General features: G+C 50.3%; 1 protein-coding gene and 1 pseudogene across 2 annotated transcripts in view; both read right to left on the bottom strand.

The window, feature by feature from the left end:
- Positions 1-1,086: 1,086 nt before the first annotated feature.
- On the bottom strand, positions 1,087-18,325 carry LOC100598690 (annotated as a pseudogene).
- TFB2M (transcription factor B2, mitochondrial) overlaps positions 17,911-19,235 on the bottom strand; it is a 25,103-nt gene continuing 23,778 nt past the window's right edge. For both annotated transcript variants that reach the window (XM_030812561.1, XM_003267339.4), the window contains one exon: positions 17,911-18,547. In XM_030812561.1, the coding sequence (XP_030668421.1) occupies positions 18,376-18,547 (172 nt within the window). In that variant the 3' untranslated portion in view covers positions 17,911-18,375. The remainder of the gene's footprint in view (positions 18,548-19,235) is intronic.

The following is a 19,235-nucleotide window of genomic DNA, read 5'->3' as shown; positions in this document are numbered from 1 at the left end:
TGCAGTGGCGAGATCTCGGCTCACTGCAACCTCCAGCCTCTGGGTTCAAGCGATTCTCCTGCCTCAGCCTCCTGAGTAGCTGGGACTACAGGCGTGTGCAATCCTCCCGCCTGGGCCTCCTGACTAAGTGGGACTATAGGCACACGCCACCATGCCTGGCTAATTTTTTTTACTTTCCTCCAGAGGCAGAGTCTACCTATGTTGCCCAGGCTAATCGCAAACTCAAGTGAACCTGAACCTCCTGCCTCAACCTCTCGAATTGCTGAGATTACAGATGTGAGCCACCGCACCCAGCCTAATTTTCTTTTTTGTTTTTTGGGTTTTTTGTGTTTTGTTTTGTTTTGTTTTTGGAAACAGAGACTCACTCTGTCGCCCAGGCTGGAGTGCAGTGGCACGATCTCGGCTCACGGCAACCTGTGCCTCCCAGGTTCAAGCGATTCTCCTGCCTCAGCCTCCCAAGTAGTTGGGACTACAGGCGCCCGCCACCACGCCCAGTTAATTTTTGTATTTTTAGTAGAGACAAGGTTTCACCGTGTTAGCCAGGATGGTCTCGATCTAACCTCATGATCCGCCTGCCTCGGCCTCCCAAAGTGCTGGGATTACAGGCATGAGCTACTGCGCCCGGCCCACCCAGCCTAAATTTCTTAGTTTGGACAAATGTGCCATGGTAATGCAAAATGTCATTATTAAGGGCAGCTGGATGGAAGGTGTAGGAGTACACTATAGTGCCTTTCAATTTTTCTGTATATCTAAAATCATTTCAAAAGTAAACATTTATTTTAAAACATGAAGGTGGTTATGCTTCCATGAGTGTAAAGTACAAAAGGCAGGCTCATGGTGCCATCAGAAGTCAGAACACTGGTTTCAGGGCTGGGGGTGCTGGGAGGGGCTGGGCATGGTTGGCTTTGTGATCTAGGGGCTGTTGTGTTCCATCTGTGAATATCTTTTGAGCTGTGCACTTACCAGGGATGTAAGTCATATCTTAATAAATTTTCATAAGTTTGACAAAAAATAAAATGAGGATGGGAAGCTTGTTTGGGTTGTGGGGCCTCAGGTGCAAAGCCATGAGCTGTGGCCCAGATATGTCTAGAAGCCTGGAGGGAGCTGCAAACATTCCAAATAGTGGTGGCAGAGCCAAGGCCCTGAGGTGGGAGTGCAATGCTGCACATCCCCAGCTGTGAATGAGGTGTCCTGGTCAGAAGCAGTGCTGTGTGCACTGCAGGCCTGGCAAAGCCGTGTCCACACTGTGGCTCGGTGCAGTGAAAGCCAATCTCAGCCCCTCCATGGTGTGATTAGCCTGCCAGCAGATGGCCAGCTGGTCCTCCTGGGAAATGGTGCCAACCCAGGGATTGGGTGCAAGTGTCTCGTCCACAGACGGGGCGCTCAGCAGTGGTGTCAGCCTGGTGAGCCTCGGTAAGGGCACGTGCAGGATGCTGAGCCTCTTCCGTTCCCATGCCCATCTCAAGGCCACTTGCTCTGTGGGCCCATCCAGCAAGCATGGTGGCCAGGAAAGAAGCCGGCTCCATCCACAGGGCGTGCCGTTTTGCTCACCTCAGGACCAAGAGCATCCTCCATAGTAATTCTTTTTGGTGGGAGCACTAGAAACATGAACCAGATACCTTCAGCGTCTGAGCTGCTGAGGCGAGGGCTGCAGGGCACCCTGCTGTTGGGAACCCCCGCACTGGTGTCTGGAAGGCACGTGGTGGTGGCGCCTGCTGTGGCTGCAGCAGTTGCTGCGAGGCTTCGGGATCTCACCGGCCTCTGCGAGGTGAATTGTGACAGTGCAGAGCTCCGCGGTGCCAGGGTCCCCTGCATGGTCATGCTGACTGCAGCTGGGAGTCCACCACAGCCCCGGTTCCCCGCTCTTCCCAGGGCTGGGGTCTAGGCCAGGCCCCTGTTGGCCTGGGAATTGTGCCCTGGGAGGGGGACACTGTCCCACAGGTTGGGACAGAGGACCCAGGGCATGCTACTGGCTGGCTGGGCTGCGGGGATGCCATGCTCACCTTTCTCATGGCCTTGACGGGACCGGCTTCCTCCTTGAACAGCATTTCCCAAGGTGTCTGGGGCTGCGGGGCAGCTGGTGGGGTGCCACCCTGGCTCCTTTGAGGCATGCCAGTCACTGGCCACCAAGGGGACCAGATGCAGTGGGGGCATCTCCCAACTTCCCTCTTAGTCCTGATGGGCCTGGGCAGGGCCTGATATCGGGGTCCCCATGGGCTTCCTGGGTTAGACCTGCCCCATGGTCCCAGGGCTGTCCAGGACACATTCAGAAGGGACACGAGCCCAGCAGCTCTGTTTGAAATTATTATGGAACCAAGGGCCCCCCACATCCAAGTCCGTCGGGAGTCAGGGCACAGAGTTCCGCTGCAGGTACCTCCAGGAACCCCGAGGTCCTCCCTGAGCTGAGGCGAGGCTGGGCACACTGTAAGTCCTGGGTGCCCCCAGAGAATGGCCTGCTGCCCTGGGCTCCCCGGAAGCCCCCTCATGCCCCTGGGCCTTGGCCACATGGAAGCCCCACCAGGACAGGGTGTGACAGGACGAGGAACCCATGATGGGGAAGCGGAACAAATGGGCCCCTGGAACCGGGCCAGTGGGCCAGGAGGCACCTGCCCATCCCCCTTGCAGAGAGTCTTCCTGCCACGTGAAGCCAGCACAGGCCTGGATGCTGAGGACCCTTGCTTGGGTTTGGCTGAAAGAAAAACAGACGTGGTCAGACAGCACCTCCAGTGGGCCCAAAGAGTCCTTTCCGGGCTGGGCCCCACCTGCCTGGGTCTCTGGAGTCCTCAGGGTCTCTGTGTGGCCCCTGGGGTCTGACACTGAGGACACAACTGCAGGCTACTGATCCCAGAGGGAGGGGTGTGTGTCGCCTGGGGTAGAAAAGCTGTCGGGGCATGGCAGGTGGCTCCTGGGACTGCCACCCCGGGGTTCAGGGCTGTTGGGCCTGGGATGTGATCCCCAGTCAGAACTCAGGTGGGAGGGGCCTTGGCTGTCACCCAGCCCCATTGCCACCTCACATGGGGACCTGTCTCCACAGTGGGTTAGAGGACCCAGATACGAGGCCCCCTCTGCCCTCCTGGGCTGCCCGGTCCATGCGAGGACTGACCATTCCCACACCTGGCTGAACGCTTGGCTCTGGCTCTGGGCCAGGGGTCCCGCCTGTGCCCTTGCCCTGAATGCTCTGGGGGTCAGGGACTCCGATTCCCTTGTCTCCCTGGCTCAAGGCTTGTTGTCCTGGCACCCTTGGAGGGGTATTCAGGAGTGAGGGGCCTCTGCTGCTCTCTGAGGCTGTCAGTGCTTGCAGGGAGGGGCGGGGGGTCCCACAAATGGGTCTGGCTCCTCCAGTGCCATTAAGGGCCCTGTTGGGGGTGGGGGAGCGGTATACCATGGAAAGTGGGAGGGGGCTTGTTGGAGAGGTCTTGCCCACATCCCCCTCTTGCGTGCACAGCATGTCCAGTGCACACGCACTGAGCACCTGCCCTGAGGACCGGGGGGCCTATTGTACTTCCTTAGAGTCCAGGAAGAAAAGGCGCAAGAGGAAGGCCCAGGTAGTGGGCTTGGGGGTCCTGGGCGCTCCCCAACTATTGACTGCCCCAGAGGGTGGCTCAGGAGGGGCCCTGGTGTGGAAGCCCACCTGGGGGTGGCAGGTCCCCATGCTTCCTTAGTTTCCTCATAGAGGCCCGAGGGTGCCCGAGAGCTGCATCTTCATCCAGGGCCTAGGTATGGGAGAACCGGCCCCAACAACATGCCCATGGGCCAGACCTGGATGTCTTCCTGAGGCCCTCCAGGGATAGGGTGGGCACCAGGCCAGGAGAGTTCCCTGGGAGGGTGAGAGCCCATACCTCACTGCCACCTCAACCGTCTCCCACTGGGCGGTGCCGGATCCTTTTGTGGCCACCCCAGGGGTCCAGATGTGCATAGGAGGCTATGGCTGGGGGCGCCTGGGCAGGGAAGTGCTCATCACACTCCCGACTTTCATCTGGAACATGTGAGGGGTGGGCTTGGTGTCACTGTGCCCTGCCCAGCCCACCTGGCCAGACCCACCCCTGGGCCAGAGCAGAGGATCATGGGGACAGTGTGAGGAAGCTGCGCTCGGGCCAGTCCGAGTCTGACCCCAGTGCTCCCCAGGTCCCACTGGGCACACGTGGACTTACTCCATTGAACCTTAAAGGCAGTGCATGCCATCAGCATCAACACCTGTTCCCCTTCTACCAAATACACGTCCCACAGGTGCAGGTTGAGCCTGAGAGAGATCTATGGGGACAGCAGGCACAGGAGGACCTGGCCCTTCAAGGCTGGGGGCTGGTGGCTCGAGCTGGGGCCACTGGGACTTCAGTCCCCAGAGTCAGTGACCCTCCCCATGAGGGTCATCCCACCCTTCCAAGAGGCTAGGTCAGACAGGGTCTTGCAGCTCCTCATGGGGGGCACTCATTTCAGTGGGATATGGCTTCTGGAGAGAGGGGCCTCCCCAGGGCTTGAGGCTTCTGAGCTCTCCCAAATTGGGTCATGCCCCAGTCCTCCCATGAGGCTGGGCCTGAGCCCCAACCTCTGCCGTGGGATGACCCCTCTTGGGCACGGGGCCTTGCTTGTGTGTCCTACAGGGCCCCGTCTGTGCCTCCTGTGGGCTGGGGGTGAGCTGGACCCCTGGGCTCGGGGAGCAGAGGGCACTGCAGGGCAAGGAAGGTCCCTGAACCAGGGTCTCCCTGGGCCTCCTTACCCCATCCATCAAGCTCCGGAACAGCCAGCGTGATGAGGAACCCTGCCCACATGGCCCTTCCTTGTCGCGATGGGCAGAACAGACGTGCTCAGGGCCCCCTGGGCTACCCTAAAAACCAAACCTCCCTCTTCCAGGGTCCTCTGAAGACCCTTCCCCAAGTGCAGAACACAGGATGGTGCCCAGGGCTCCACACAACACCTTCCCCTTCCCACACTCCCGGTGGACACACTGCCCTCAGCCTTGCTCTACGGGAGCTGGGCCCCAGTGCCTGTGCCTCTGTCTCCTCCGGGGCAGGAAAGGAAACCCAACTCCAAATGCAAGGAGAACCCCACATCCCAGGTCAGGCCCTCGCTGGGACTCAGCCTCTCATCAGCCCCACAGGGGTCTCCAGCCCCCCACTCCGCCAGCCCTACAGGATGCAGGGCCTGTGGGAAAGAGCAAAGGGGACCATAAACTCACAGGGTGCCTCGTGGTCCTGGGGTATGACGTGGGTGTACCACGTGTTCCTGGTGGTCTTGGAGCCCCTGGACCCTTGTGCTATTTGGGCTGTAGAATCCTGAGACGCCCCCAGCCCATCATGAAATCAGAGCCTGCTCCCAAGATGTGGAGCTGTCAGCTGGAAGAACTGGGCAGCTGCAGAGGCCCCCGAACCCCGAGGCCTCCCACCCTCCCGTCTGATGACCCCACCATGTGGCCTTGGCCCTGGGGAGAAGGGGTGGGAACATCCCCTGGAGCCTGGCTGGAGGTGCTCCGGGAGGCTTCCTGGGCCAGGGTGCCGGGAGGGCAAGCCTGACTTTGAGGCCATGACAGAGTGGAAAGAACAGGGTGGGTGCTGGGCTTCTTGGTTGTCTCCTGGAAGTGGGGTCAGGCCAGGGGACATGGGATGGGGAGATGCTGCCATCTGGGCTTTGTTGGCCCACCTGTGGGGACCAAGGGTAGCCAGAGCCTGGCCAGCTGGAGGGCAGGAGGACTCTCAGGGAGGGGAGAGTCGGCTGCATAGAATTAGAGCTGGAGAGCGTGGCTCCAGGACACAGAGGGCGGCCATGGTGAGGATGAGATGCCCTCTGCTGATGGGGATGAAAAGCATCTGACATGGGGTCTGGGGGTCCCCGTTCATCCCTGGTCTCCTGTGGGGCCTTCAGCAGAGACATCCTAAAGGCTCCCAACAAGCAGGCGACACAAGGAAGGTACCTTTGCTGAACGTTGAGATCATCTGGCTAGGGTGGCCATCCCCGGGTCTGGCTGCATGAGGTCGGGGGGCAGCTGTTCACCTACCCTGCGGCGAGTGCCTCTCACCAGCCAACAGCTGGGCCAGTGCCCAGAATGCATCCTCCTCAGGCCGATAAAGGAGAAACAAGGCAGCAGCATGGCTCAGGTCCCTGCAGTAGCCCACCTCCTGCAAGATCCAGAGTCACTGTGGAAGGACATCTCCTGGAGGGCTGAGGTCACCTAGGAGGACTCATGTCATCGGAGAGGGCAGAGGTGACTGGTGAGGCTTCCTCTGAAGAAGAGGCCTCCTCAGGGTGTAAATTTATTTCCTGACAAGAGCCATGTCCATCAGGCACTTCAGCAACTTGTCCAAAATGTTTCCTGAGGCACCGTCCTGCATGTGACACTGCCAAGCTCCTGGGCTTTGGGGAAGCCCCAGGAGGAGGGTGTCATTTCTTGTAATGAAAAGTGGTGGTCAGGCCCAAGTGACACTAGTAATTGGGGCCCTGAATTCTTTGTCTCAGTTCGACCCCTTGAGACCACCTCCCTTGCTTGGAGATTTATGTCAGCAGTGAGCTGGAGTCCTGTCTACTGTATCCTGGTGGGTCACAAATACTGACTTTGAAAGAAGCAATGATGCCCCTACCAGACACCCACACCCACGAATATGGGAATATGGCCCAGAAACGTCACTGCCTGGGAATACTCATGGGGTTGTATGCCAAATAGGCCAGGACGATGTAGAATAATTCCTGCTCCCTAGGAAAGAGATAAAAGGGGCTTTCGTTTGTTTTGTATAGACGCTTTTAGTTTCACTTTGTCTACAAACCCTAACAACAAATCCAGTTTCAGGTTCAGATGATTCACCAGATAAGCCATAAGCTCTTCAGGGCCTTGGTTGTTTAAGAAATGTTTCAGGCTGGGGGCGGTGGCTCACACCTGTAATCCCAGCACTTTGGGAGGCTGAGGCGGGTAGATCACGAGGTCAGGAGATCCAGACCATGGTGAAACCCCGTCTCTACTAAAAATACAAAAAATTAGCTGGGCACGGTGGTGGGCGCCTATAGTCCCAGCTACTCCGGAGGCTGAGGCAGGAGAACGGCATGAACCCAGGAGGCGGAGCTTGCAGTGAGCCGAGATGGTGCCACTGCACTTCAGCCTGGGCGACAGAGCAAGACTCCATCTCAAAAAAAAAAAAAAAGAAAAGAAATATTTCAGTAAAATCCACATCTGTGAAATGCAAATATCCCAGTTGTACAGTGAGTTGACTGATTGCACTCTGATTTTTATTTTTTCAGTTTGCACACCCACCAGTTCAGCCTTTGGGGTGTACAGTTCCTCCATGGTTCTAAACCAAAGTGCAGAGTCTCCTGGCCACCACTCCAGCCCCTCCTGGAGCAATTCCTTCATCCTCCAAGTCTCCAGGGTGTCCCCTATGTAGCCAGCCTCTTCCGGGTCCATCAGCCCTTGGCCATCCCAACCTGTTTTCTGTCCCTATGATTTGGCCTTTTCCAGAATGGCCTATTAATTGGAATGCTACAGCGGTAGCTTGTTGGGTCTGGTTTCTTTCCCTTAGCAAAATGCAACTAAGATCCACTGATGTTCATGCGAGCATCACTGGCTCGTTCACTTTTCTGAGTCTTTTTCCCTTTGAAGGGAGGGCCACACATCCTCTCCCCATTCCCATGTTGAAGGTTGTCCCCATGGCCTCTGTGTGTGAGTGACAATGAATCAAGCAGTGAATGTGGCATGCAGGCTTCATGTGTGTTATAAGTAAAATGTTTATTTAGAAACAGAATGTTTGTTCCTCGGTACCAAAAGGAAACATCAGCATTTAGACAAAAAGTTTTCTCAGCAAGGCAATTTTACCTTCTGCAGAAAGGGTGCTCTTGGCAAATGGAACAATGGCAAGAGCGCACCAAAATAAAGGAGGGAGCGATTTTTATCCTTTATGTAGCTTGTCCCTACTACTGTGTCCTGTCTCCACTGGCTGGAGCCAGACCACACAATCTAAACTAAATCTGACTGGCTAATAATTTAAAATGTTTCTAAATAGGTGAAAGCAATGGAGAACAAAGGAAAAGAGGAAGTTGCTTATGAAAAGACTTAGAAAAGTAATAACATTCCCACCAGGCTTGGGGGCTCACACCTGTAATCCCAGCACTTTGGGAGGCTGAGGCGGGTGGATCACCTGAGGTCAGGAGTTCGAGACCAGCCTGACCAACATGGAGAAACTCCGCCTCTACTAAAAATACAAAAAAATTAGCCGGGCATGGTGGTCCATGCTTGTAATCCCAGCTACTCAGGAGGTTGAGGCAGGATATTCGCTTGAACCCAGGAGGCGGAGGTTGTGGTGAGCCGAGATCCAGCCATTACACTCCAGCCTGGGCAACAAAAGTGAAACTCTGTCTCAAAAAAAAAAAAAAAAACAGAAAAGTAATAACATTCCCAAATAAGGAAGGGGCATAGGCCTCTAGCTGGGACCTGTCTGTGAGCATGTCCGGCACAGATAATCTTGATTAAAGTACAAGGACATAGGATGTACTTATTCCTTTATGTCTAATAGCTGCGTAGAATAGGGCTTAACAAAGACTTATTAGCACAAAGCAAGGAGGCTTGAAGGAAGTCAGTCTTTAAAGGAAACTGTTATTTCTAACACTTATGATTTATTCTTTAACAAGAAGGGAAACTTTGAAGAGGAACTTTTTACTTTCTACAATGTGGATGTCAGTTTTCGAATCAGTTGGTTCAATGTCTGTGACACTTTGGGGACGTATGGTTTGAGTCCACTGAGTTTGCGAGCGACTGCTCACCTGGCTTCCAAACTGGCTGTGTCATGTCACATTTCCACCAGCTGTGGATGAGAGTTTCTGGGGCAGAACCCTGGACGCATTTGGGATCTAGGGCAGGGAGGTCACAGGGTTCAGGCCTTAAGTCCAGCACGGCACAGGGCAGGGGTGAGAGCACAACCCAGGGTCACATCTGGATTCTTGGGGTTACCCAGTTACCGCCTCTCTGACCCCAGATGGGATCTGGAACCCTGGGAAAACAGGTGTGCAGAGAATGTGTGAATCCTTGGGATAAATGTGGTGCATCTTCCTAAAGAGACAACATTTTCATGTTGAGTAATTTATTATTTTTAGTACATTAATTAATAAATAAAACTCAGGGGACAGGCTTGCCTGGGAGGACTTAGCGAGTCTCACAGTGTCCTCAGGGTGCTGGGAATGTTGGCTTTGTTTCAAACCCATTTCCTTTCACAGAGAACCCAGCCATCACATGGGGCTGGAAGAGGTCCAGGGGCAACTGAGGGTTCCTGGCCAAGGCCACACCCTAGTGTTACCTGAAGGCTTCTGGACTAACCCTAGCCTCTGACAGCCCGATGGATGATGGCAACCAGGTCTCCAAGCCTCTATCGCAATTTTGCTCCTCTCCTTTTCATGACCACCATGTCTCCTATCCACTCTCTGTATGCAATGCTGTGGGAATTTTTACAGTTCAGGGAAGTAATCCTGTTAGGCGAGATCAGGAAATACCGTAAGGGACTGCTGTTTTCTTGATTTTCTAGAAACAGAGGGCCTCCCCAACTGTCCCCAAACCCCCACCCCACTGCAGTGAGCATCTCTATCTTTACCCTTGGTCTGGAGAGCACATGGTATTTCAAGGTCAAAATCGCCACCTAGTGGAGTAGGAATCCTCTCCGTGAGGCACATTGTCAGCCCTTTGCAGAAACATTCTAGCTTCCCAATTCTCCCTTTTTGCACCCCTCTACTAGACACCAGGCTTTCTGCCCCTTCTGCAAATGGGAAAACTCAACAATGAGAAGGAAAATATCCTCCGAAACCAAATTTTAATCTTGATACTGTCCCATCAGCAGGGCAACCACCATTCAGTCCTACATTCTTTTAAGGCACCTATTCTGCCTCCAATTAAAATGGTACTTAGGCCGGTATGGTGGCTCATGCGTGTAATCCCAGCACTTTGGGAGGCCAAAACAGGCAGATCACCTGAGGTCAGGAGTTCAAGACCAACCTGGCCAATGTTGTGGAACACCATCTCTACTAAAAATACAAAAAATTAGCTGGGCGTTGTGGCATGTGCCTATACTCAGGAAACTGAGACAGGAAATTTTTTTTTTTTTTTTTGAGATGGAATCTCGCTGTGTCACCCAGGCTGGAGTACGGTGGTGTGATCTCGGCTCACTGCAACCTCCGACTCCCTGGTTCAAGCAATTCTCCTGCCTCAGCCTCCTGAGTAGCTGGGATTACAGGCACATGCCACCACATCCAGCAATTTTTTTTGTATTTTTAGTAGAGACGGGGTTTCACCATGTTGGCCAGAATGGTCTCGAACTCCTGACCTCATGATCTGCCCCCCTCAGCCTCCCAAAGTGCTGGGATTACAGGCGTGAGCCACTATGCCCAGCGAGGCAGGAAAATTTCTTGAGCCTGACAGGCAGAGGTTGCAGTGAGACAAGATTGCACCACTGCACTCCAGCCTGGGCAACAGAGTGAGACTCCATCTCAAAAAAAAATTAATAAGTAGATTTTATGCCCAGAAGTTAACTAGAGCCACTACCTAAGAATAAATACTTTAGTACAGACCATAATAACAAACTGTAGAGCTCAAACCAGCACACTCCCTCCATTAAGGGGCCTTGCCCAAATGCAACCATTACATAGTCCTCCCCAAGATCTATCTACTGGGGAACCACACAGATCACACAAGTCTAAGAAGTCAAAGGGAAATCACCAGCAGAGGACTAGAGTCACATGGATGAATGTGACTAATCCCAATTGCTTAGTTCCTCCGGTTCCATGGCTGAGGGTCATATCTGCATTCCTGGGCAGCACCTTTAACAGATGCCAGGGCTCAGGGAACCAAGGAAGGAAAAACAGTTAGGGGGACAACCCCACTGTCTTCTCCTCCACCCTGGGCCATTAAAGGAGGGAGACTAAAAGGATGCCTTTTTCTTGCTTCTCTTTCTAGATGGGTAAAGACCAACTTCAGCCTGTACTCCTCTGGCATGCATTCTGAATCACTGGGACTCCTTTGACTCCAAGACTTTGAAGGAAAAGCAGCTCATTTTCTTTTGCACAAGGGCATGGCCTTCTGATCATCTTGAACCAGCCTGGCCTGTGGAGGGGAGCCTTGATTTTAATACTATCCAACAATTAGATCTTTTCTGCAGACAGGAGGGCAAATGATCCGAGGTCCCCTATGTACAAGCTTTCTTTGCCCTGCAAGACAACCCAGACCTTTGCAAGTGTTGCACAATTGACTCAGCTTTTTTAGCAGTCATATCAGACCGGCCAAAAGGGAATGATTCCCCAAAACTAGAGAACCAATTTCCGGGGGAACAATCTGAGGCAGCTATTGAGTGTCCAGGCCCTTGTTGTCCCCCTTATCTGGGGCCCCCTCCAACCATGCCATCAGCTCCTTCAGCCCTACCACCTCTGAAACTTCCCACTTCCCCCTACAGGAAATGCCCAATGGAGGTGATGCCACTACGGTTCAAGTTCCCTTCTAATTGCAGAACCTTAGGAAAATAAAGGAAGACTTAGGTCAATTTTCTGATGACCTTTATAGATATATAGAAGCTTTCCAAAATTTAACTCAGGTGTTTAGCTTCTCATGGAGGAATGTTATGCTGCTCCTAAACCAAACACTAACTATGGCTGAAAAACAGGCAGCTCTGAAGGCAGCAGAGAAATTCAGAGATGAGCAATATGTCTCCTATAGTAGGCCAAAAAGGGAAAGAGAAAATAGGGAAAGTGAAGAAAGGAAGAATGGAGAACCATCATTCCCAATAGGAAGAGAGGCAGTGCCTCTTGACAAACCTGATTGGAACCCCAATGACACCACAGATGAATGGGCAAGGAAAACTTTTTAATGTGCATATTGGAGGGCCTACAAAGAACTAGGGCCACACACCTTAATTACTCTAAATTGTCCATGATAGGCCAAAAGCCAGATGAGAATCCCGCAGCCTTTATGGAAAGGCTGAGAGAGGCACTAATAAAACACACCTCCTTATCCCCTGATTCAGTTGAGGGACAGCTCATCCTAAAGGAGAAGTTTATTACACAAGCAGCTCCTGATATTAGAAGGAAACTGCAGAAGCAGGCTATAGGACCAGATAGCACCTTGGAGAACCTGTTGAGGGTGGCCAGCTTAGTTTTTTATAATAAGGATCAGGAGGAGGCCCAAGAGAAAGGAAGGAAGCACAAGAGAAGGACAGAGACTCTAGTAGCTGCTTTGCAGGCTTGCAAAGTCCAGGATCCCCGAGGTGCGTATGCTAGTTGCTACTGACGTGGCAAGTCGTGGCGCTTTAAGAAGGAGTGCCCAGGCAGCAAGAAAAAACCATCTTGACCCTGTCCAGCCTGAGGCAGGGACCACTGGAGAACGGACTGCCCCCAGAGCAGAGGTCACCAGGTTCAGAACTAGTTTCATAGATGGTCCAACAGGACTGGTGGGTCTTGGGGTTCAAATCCCCAGATCCAGTGGCTCAAACTGCCATTACAGCACAAGAGCCCTGAGTGATTCTGGAAATTGAAAGAAGGAAGGAAGGTGGACCTCCTTCTGGCACTGGAGCCAGCCTCTCTCTTCTCTTCTCTGATCCAGGCTTCCCCTCTTCCCATAGCATAACTGTAAGGGACCTCTCAGGAAAGGTTCTGACCTGATATTTTTCTCAACATCTTAGTTGTAGTTGGGAGGATCTATTATTTATGCATGCCTTCTTAATCATACCTGAAAGTCCCACTTCTTTACTAGGTACAGACATTTCAGCTCGCATGGGGATCAACATCCTCATAGCCCTGGGACAAACTCTTTGTCTCCCCCTGGTGGAAGGTCATATAAATCCAGAATTGTGGGCAACTCAAGGAAGAACAAGTTGAGCTGTAACTGCTAGGCCAGTTCAGTTCCACCTTAAGGATCGCACTTCTTTTCCTAACCAGAGACAATATCCCCTAAAGCCAGAGGCTAGGAAAAGGCTAGAAGCCATTATTAATAGCCTGAAGATGAAGGGCTTCCTCAAGCCCTCTAACAGCCCTTGCAATACCCCAATATTAGGAGTGCAAAAACCCAGTGGGGAATGGAGACTGGTTCTAGACCTCTGCCTCATTAATGAGGCCATAGTCCCAATTCATCCAGTGGTCCCTAATCCCTGTATCTTGCTGACTCAAATAACTAAAGGAAGTAAATGGTTCTCAGTCCTAGATTTAAAGGATGTCTTTTTCTGTATAACATTACATCCTGACTCACAATACCTATTTACCTTCAAAGATCCCTCCAGCCAAACTGCCCAGTTAACGTGGATGGTGCTGCCTCAGGGATTTCAAGACAGTCCTCACTTGTTTGGACAGGCATTGTCAAAGGACTTTTCTGAGTTTTCCCATCCTCGGGTTAGGGTCTTGCAATATGTAGATGACATATTGCTCTGTACCCCAATTGAGGAAGCTTCTCAGGAAGGCACTGAAGCTCTTCTGAATTTCTTAGCCAAGAGAGGGCATAAGATTTCAAACTCCAAGGCCCAGCTTTCCTAGACCTCAGTGAAGTACCTGGGTTTAGTGTGTCTGAAGGGACCAGAGCATTAGGGGAAGATAGGATTAATCCCATTTCCTCCTTCCCCCTCCCCCAACCCTCAGGCAACTAAGAGGATTTCGGGGCATTAGAGGATTTTGCAGACTATGGATACCTGGGTACACTGAGATAGCTCGCCCTTTATGTCACCTCATAAAAGAAACTTAAGTGGCTAAAGCTCATCTCCTAACTTGGGAACCTGAAGCTCAAAAGGCATTTAGCCAGCTAAATCAAGCCTTACGTAAGGCACCTGCCCTCAGCCTTACCCTGGGGAAGGCCTTCAATCTGTATGTATCAGAAAGGAGGGAATGGCCCTGGGAGTTTTAATGCAAGCCTAAGGACCAGCTCAATAGCCAGTGGACTACCTGAGTAAGAAGCTTGATTTCGTGGCTAAAGCATGGCCAGTATGCCTCGGAGCAGTTGCCGCTGTGGCCCTACTGGTACCAGACGCCGCCAAATCAACCCTGGGAAATGACTTAACTCTTTATACCCCTACATCATGTAGCAGGACTGCTGTCTTCTAGGGGAAGCCTTTGGCTAACAGACAGCTGGCTCTTTAAATATCAAGCTCTGCTGTTAAAAGGGTCTACAATCCAATTGAAAACTTGTCCTCACCTAAACCCAACCACTTTCCTCCCCGAGGAAACTGGGGCACCTGAACATGACTGTGAGCAAGTTGTGGTACAGACCTATGCAGCCAGGGAGGATCTCGGGGACACTCGCCTACAAAATCCAGGCTGGACCCTGTTCGTGGATGGAAGTTCCTTTGTAGAGCAAGGAGTCTATAAGGCAGGATGTGCAGTCATCACTCTGAATGGTGTTATTAAAGTGCATCCCTCTCTCCAGGCACAAGCACTCAACTAGCTGAAGTAATAGCGCTTATAAGAGCACTTGAATTAAGGAAGGGAACAGTAGCTAATACTTACACTGCCTCCAAGAATGCTTCTTAGTTCTCCATGCTTATGCTGCCATTTGGAAGGAAAAACACTTTCTTACTGCTAATGGGTCTCCTATAAAATACCATCAGGAAATAACAAGTTATTATCATCAGTTTTCCTTCCACAAGGGGTAGCAGCGATGCATTGTAAGGGACGTCGGAAGGGAACAGATGAAGTAGCTGAAGGAAACATGTTAGCTGATCAGACAGCCAAGTCAGCGGCAAGGAAGCCTCAGGGCACAACACACTTGAAGGCCCTCGAATCTGGGAAGGCTCCGTAAGAGAAATGAAGCCTCAGTACTCCCCTGCAGGGATAGAATGGGCCACCTCTCCGAGGTGCACTTTCCAGCCCTCAGGACGGTTGAAGTCAGAGGATGGCAAACTCCCCTTGCCAGCCTTCAGCCAATGGAAAACCCTTAAAATCCTTCACCAAGCTTTTCACTTGGGAAAGGATATAACTGATCAGTGTGCCCAGAGCTTGTTTTCAGGAGAGAGCTTATTAAAAACAGTCAAATAGGTTGTTAATGCTTGTGAAGTCTGTCTTAAAAACAATCCCCTCAACAGGCACCTCCTTCCTCCTCAAACCCGAAGGATGGGAAGCTATCAAGGGGAAGACTGGCAGATAGACTTCACCCATATACCAAAGATGAAGGGCATCCAATACCTCCTAGTATGGGTAGATACTTTCACTAACTGGGTAGAGGCGTTTCCGTGCTGTATAGAAAAGGCCTCTGAGGCAAAAGAAGACATTTATGCAGCCAAAAAACACATGAAGAAATGCTCATCATCACTGGCCATCAGAGAAATGCAAATCAAAACCACAGTGAGATACCATCTCACACCAGTTAGAATGGCCATCATTAAAAAATCAGGAAACAACAGGTGCTGGAGAGGATGTGGAGAAATAGGAACACTTCTACACTGTTGGTGGGACTGTAAACTAGTTCAACCATTGTGGAAGTCAGTGTGGCGATTCCTCAGGGATCTAGAACTAGAAATACCATTTGACCCAGCCATCCCATTACTGGGTATATACCCAAAGGACTATAAATCATGCTGCTATAAAGACACATGCACACGTATGTTTATTGCGGCACTATTCACAATAGCAAAGACTTGGAACCAACCCAAATGTCCAACAACGATAGACTGGATTAAGAAAATGTGGCACATATACACCATGGAATACTATGCAGCCATAAAAAATGATGAGTTCGTGTCCTTTGTAGGGACACGGATGAAACTGGAAAACATCATTCTCAGTAAACTATCCCAAGGACAAAAAACCAAACACCGCATGTTCTCACTCATAGGTGGGAATTGAACAATGAGAACTCATGGACACAGGGAGGGGAGCATCACATTCCGGGGACTGTTGTGGGGTGGGGGGAGGAGGGAGGGACAGCATTAGGAGATATACCTAATGCTAAATGATGAGTTAATGGGTGCAGCAAACCAACATGGCACATGGATACATATGTAACAAACCTGCACATTGTGCACATGTACCCTAAAACCTAAAGTATAATAATAAAAAAAAAAAAAAGAAAAGGCCTCTGAGGTAATAAAAGTGTGAGTTAAGGAAATAACTCCTCACTCTGGTGTGCCTAAGTACCTCAACAGTGACAATGGGCCGCAGCCGTCACACAGGGGTTCTCAAAGGCACTAGGCATACAGTGTCATCTCCATTGTGCTTGGAGACCCCAGTCCTCAGGAAAGGTAGAGATGACCAACGATGTTATCAAGACATGTCAGAAAACTGTCCCAAGGAACTCACCTTCCTTGGGTCACTCTTCTTCCCATGGCTTTACTGCAAGTCGGAAATACCCCTTCAAAGTTAGGTCTGAGCGCTTTTGAGATGCTGTGTGGACGGCCTTTCCTTACCAGTGATTTCTTACTAGACCAGGAGACCTCTGAATTGGTTAAGGATGTAACCTCTGTAGCTCACTTTCTTTTTTTTTTTTTTTTTTGAGACGGAGTCTCGCTCTGTCGCCCAGGCTGGAGTGCAGTGGCGCGATCTCGGCTCACTGCAAGCTCCACCTCCTGGGGTTCACACCATTCTCCTGCCTCAGCCTCCCGAGTAGCTGGGACTACAGGCGCCCGCCACCACGCCCGGCTAATTTTTTTTGTATTTTTAGTAGAGATGGGGTTTCACCTTGTTAGCCGGGATGGTCTTGATCTCCTGACCTCGTGATCCATCCGCCTCGGCCTCCCAAAGTGCTGGGATTACAGGCGTGAGCCACCGCGCCCGGCCTCTAGCTCACTTTCAACAGCAATGAACACAACTAGCAGAAGCCCAACCCTCAAAAACAGGACCACCTTTATTTCACCCAGGGGATTTGGTCTTGGTGAAAGCTGTCCCTTCTCTCTCTCCTCCCCAGTGCCCAAGCTGGGAAGGGCCCTACACTGTTCTTCTTATCTTTATTTTTATTTTTTCTTGAGACGGAGTTTCTCTTTTGTTGCCCAGGCTAGAGTGCAATGGTGCAATCTTGGCTCACCGCAACGTCCGCCTCCCAGGTTCAAGCGATTCTCCTGCCTCAGTCTCTCGAGTAGCTGGGATTACAGGCATGTACCACCATGCCCGGCTAATTCTGTATTTTTAGTAGAGACAGGGTTTCTCCATGTTGATCAGGCTGGTCTCGAACTTCTGACCTCAGGTGATCTGCCCACCTCAGCCTCCACAGCCTCCCAAAGTGCTGGGGTTACAGGTGTGAGCCACCATGCCTGGCTCACCCTAGTAACTTTTTGTTGTAAGTGATGAGTCTTGCTTTGTCACCCAGGCTGCAATGCAGGGGGTTCTTCACAGGTACCATAAATAATAGCTCACTGCAGCCTCAAACTCTTGGGCTGAAGTGATCCTCTCACCTCAGCCTCCCAAGTTGCTGGGACTACAGGCACCTGTTACCATGCCCAGCTGTTTTATAAAGTATTTTTAGAAATGGGGGTTTCACCATGTTGCCCCCAGGCTAGACCCATGGGCTCAGATGTCCTCCCCCCTCCGCCTCCTGAGTAGCTGGGACTACAGATGCATACCACCATTCCTCAGATGCACACCACCATTCCTCAGATGCACACCACCATTCCTGGCAAGGAAATAAATAATTTTTGTACTTTTAGTAGAGATGGGGTTTCACCGTTTTGGCCAGGCTTGTCTCGAACTCCTGACTTCGTGATCCGCCCGCCTTGGCCTCCCAAAGTGCTGGGATTACAGGCGTGAGCCACTGTGCCCGGCCAAGAAAATATTCTTAATTCCATTTAGGTTCACATAAATTCCATTTAGGTTCATATCCAACTTCAGATGAATTTTCTTGATAGAACAAATGTGCAGGAGACTTTTCAGTAATACAGACTGAATTATTCACCAAAACTATATCGACTCTACATGACAGAACTAAAAAGGAGTAAATAAGGGTCAGTTTAATGTTTCACTAGGTACTTAGAGACCAAAAGAAACCACAAAATCTTATTATTTAAAATATTTTAATTTCTAAAAAAGCTTAAATCATATTAAAATTTAAACAATTTCATTGTACAGTACTTGACGATACATTTCAATGAACTGAAAGGCAAATCAGTACATTGGTTTTGCTTACTTTCTAAGCTTAGTAATGTACAGACTCTTGCTCTTCAAGATGATGCAAAAATCAGCAGCAGTAAAAGTGAAATATTTAAATAGGAATCTGAAACAAAACGAATTCCATCTTATCAAATCCACAATTAATTGAGTTTTCATTTTATTCCATTGTGAATAAAATAGCAGCCACTGTTTCATCCAATAAGCCAATGATATCAACTTAGGAGAAACGATCTGCCTGGCTTGTGCAAAACAAGAACAGTTACCTTCCGCTGAGAGGATGTGAGCTTTCACATTTGGTTTTCATGTCAGTTTCCAAATAAATAAACCGCCCCACCAAAAACGACAGTCTGGTTGCTACCTATCTTCCAGGGTTTCATCATATAGCCATTTATAAGCACAATCTTTGGAACACTCTATAGTTTCAAAAAGTGTTTTGAAGTCTTGAGGGTACATGTTAACTACTTTCTCATCTTCCTTTTTTCCTATTTGCATCAAGATATCCCTCGCATCAAGTGGAGTCAATGAACTGCAAAAGAAATACAAAGTAAATGTACTTAATTCCATGAAACCAAAAACTCACTTGTATTCCTAAGGCTATTGAAATAATAAGAAAAAAAGCCTAACTTATTATATATAAGCAATCTTATTTAGTTTAAGAGCTTCCAATAACTTTACGCTTATTTCTAAAGTTTCATAGCTAACCTATAATGAAAATATTAATAGCAGGTTTAGGCTTTCATATACTGTAATCAATTTTTACACAAAATTCTAGTTTGATCACTACCCTTTAAAAAAATTATTATGCCTACCTCTTTCATCCTTTTCCTTTCTGCAGAAAATACTCTTAACTTCTTTTGGTTCATGTCAAAGTTCAGTAACTACAAACAGCAGTTTTTCTGGCCTCAAGCAATCCACCTGGCTTGGCCTCCCAAAGTGCTGGGGTTACAGGCATGAGCCACTGCGCCTGGCCATCCATGTAATTTGTATGTAGGGCTGATGCACACACCTTTGTAAGTAGTGCTGGGCTTACAGGAGGGAGCCACCATGCCTGGCCATCTGTGTAAACTGCTGTTCGGCAGTTTACAAAGAGGGAATCATTTTTCACATTTGGATGTAACCATCATTGGTAAACACATTATAAAGTCGCGAACTTCCTTATACAGCCAGCATTGCTTAATGATGGAGGTATGTCCTGAGAAATGCACTGTTAGGTG

Source organism: Nomascus leucogenys, chromosome 5 (genome assembly GCF_006542625.1).
Source record: "Nomascus leucogenys isolate Asia chromosome 5, Asia_NLE_v1, whole genome shotgun sequence".
Classification (NCBI taxonomy): Eukaryota; Metazoa; Chordata; class Mammalia; order Primates; family Hylobatidae; genus Nomascus; species Nomascus leucogenys.
Note: the sequence above shows the minus strand (reverse complement) of the source record. Positions and strands in the feature narration are given on the sequence as shown.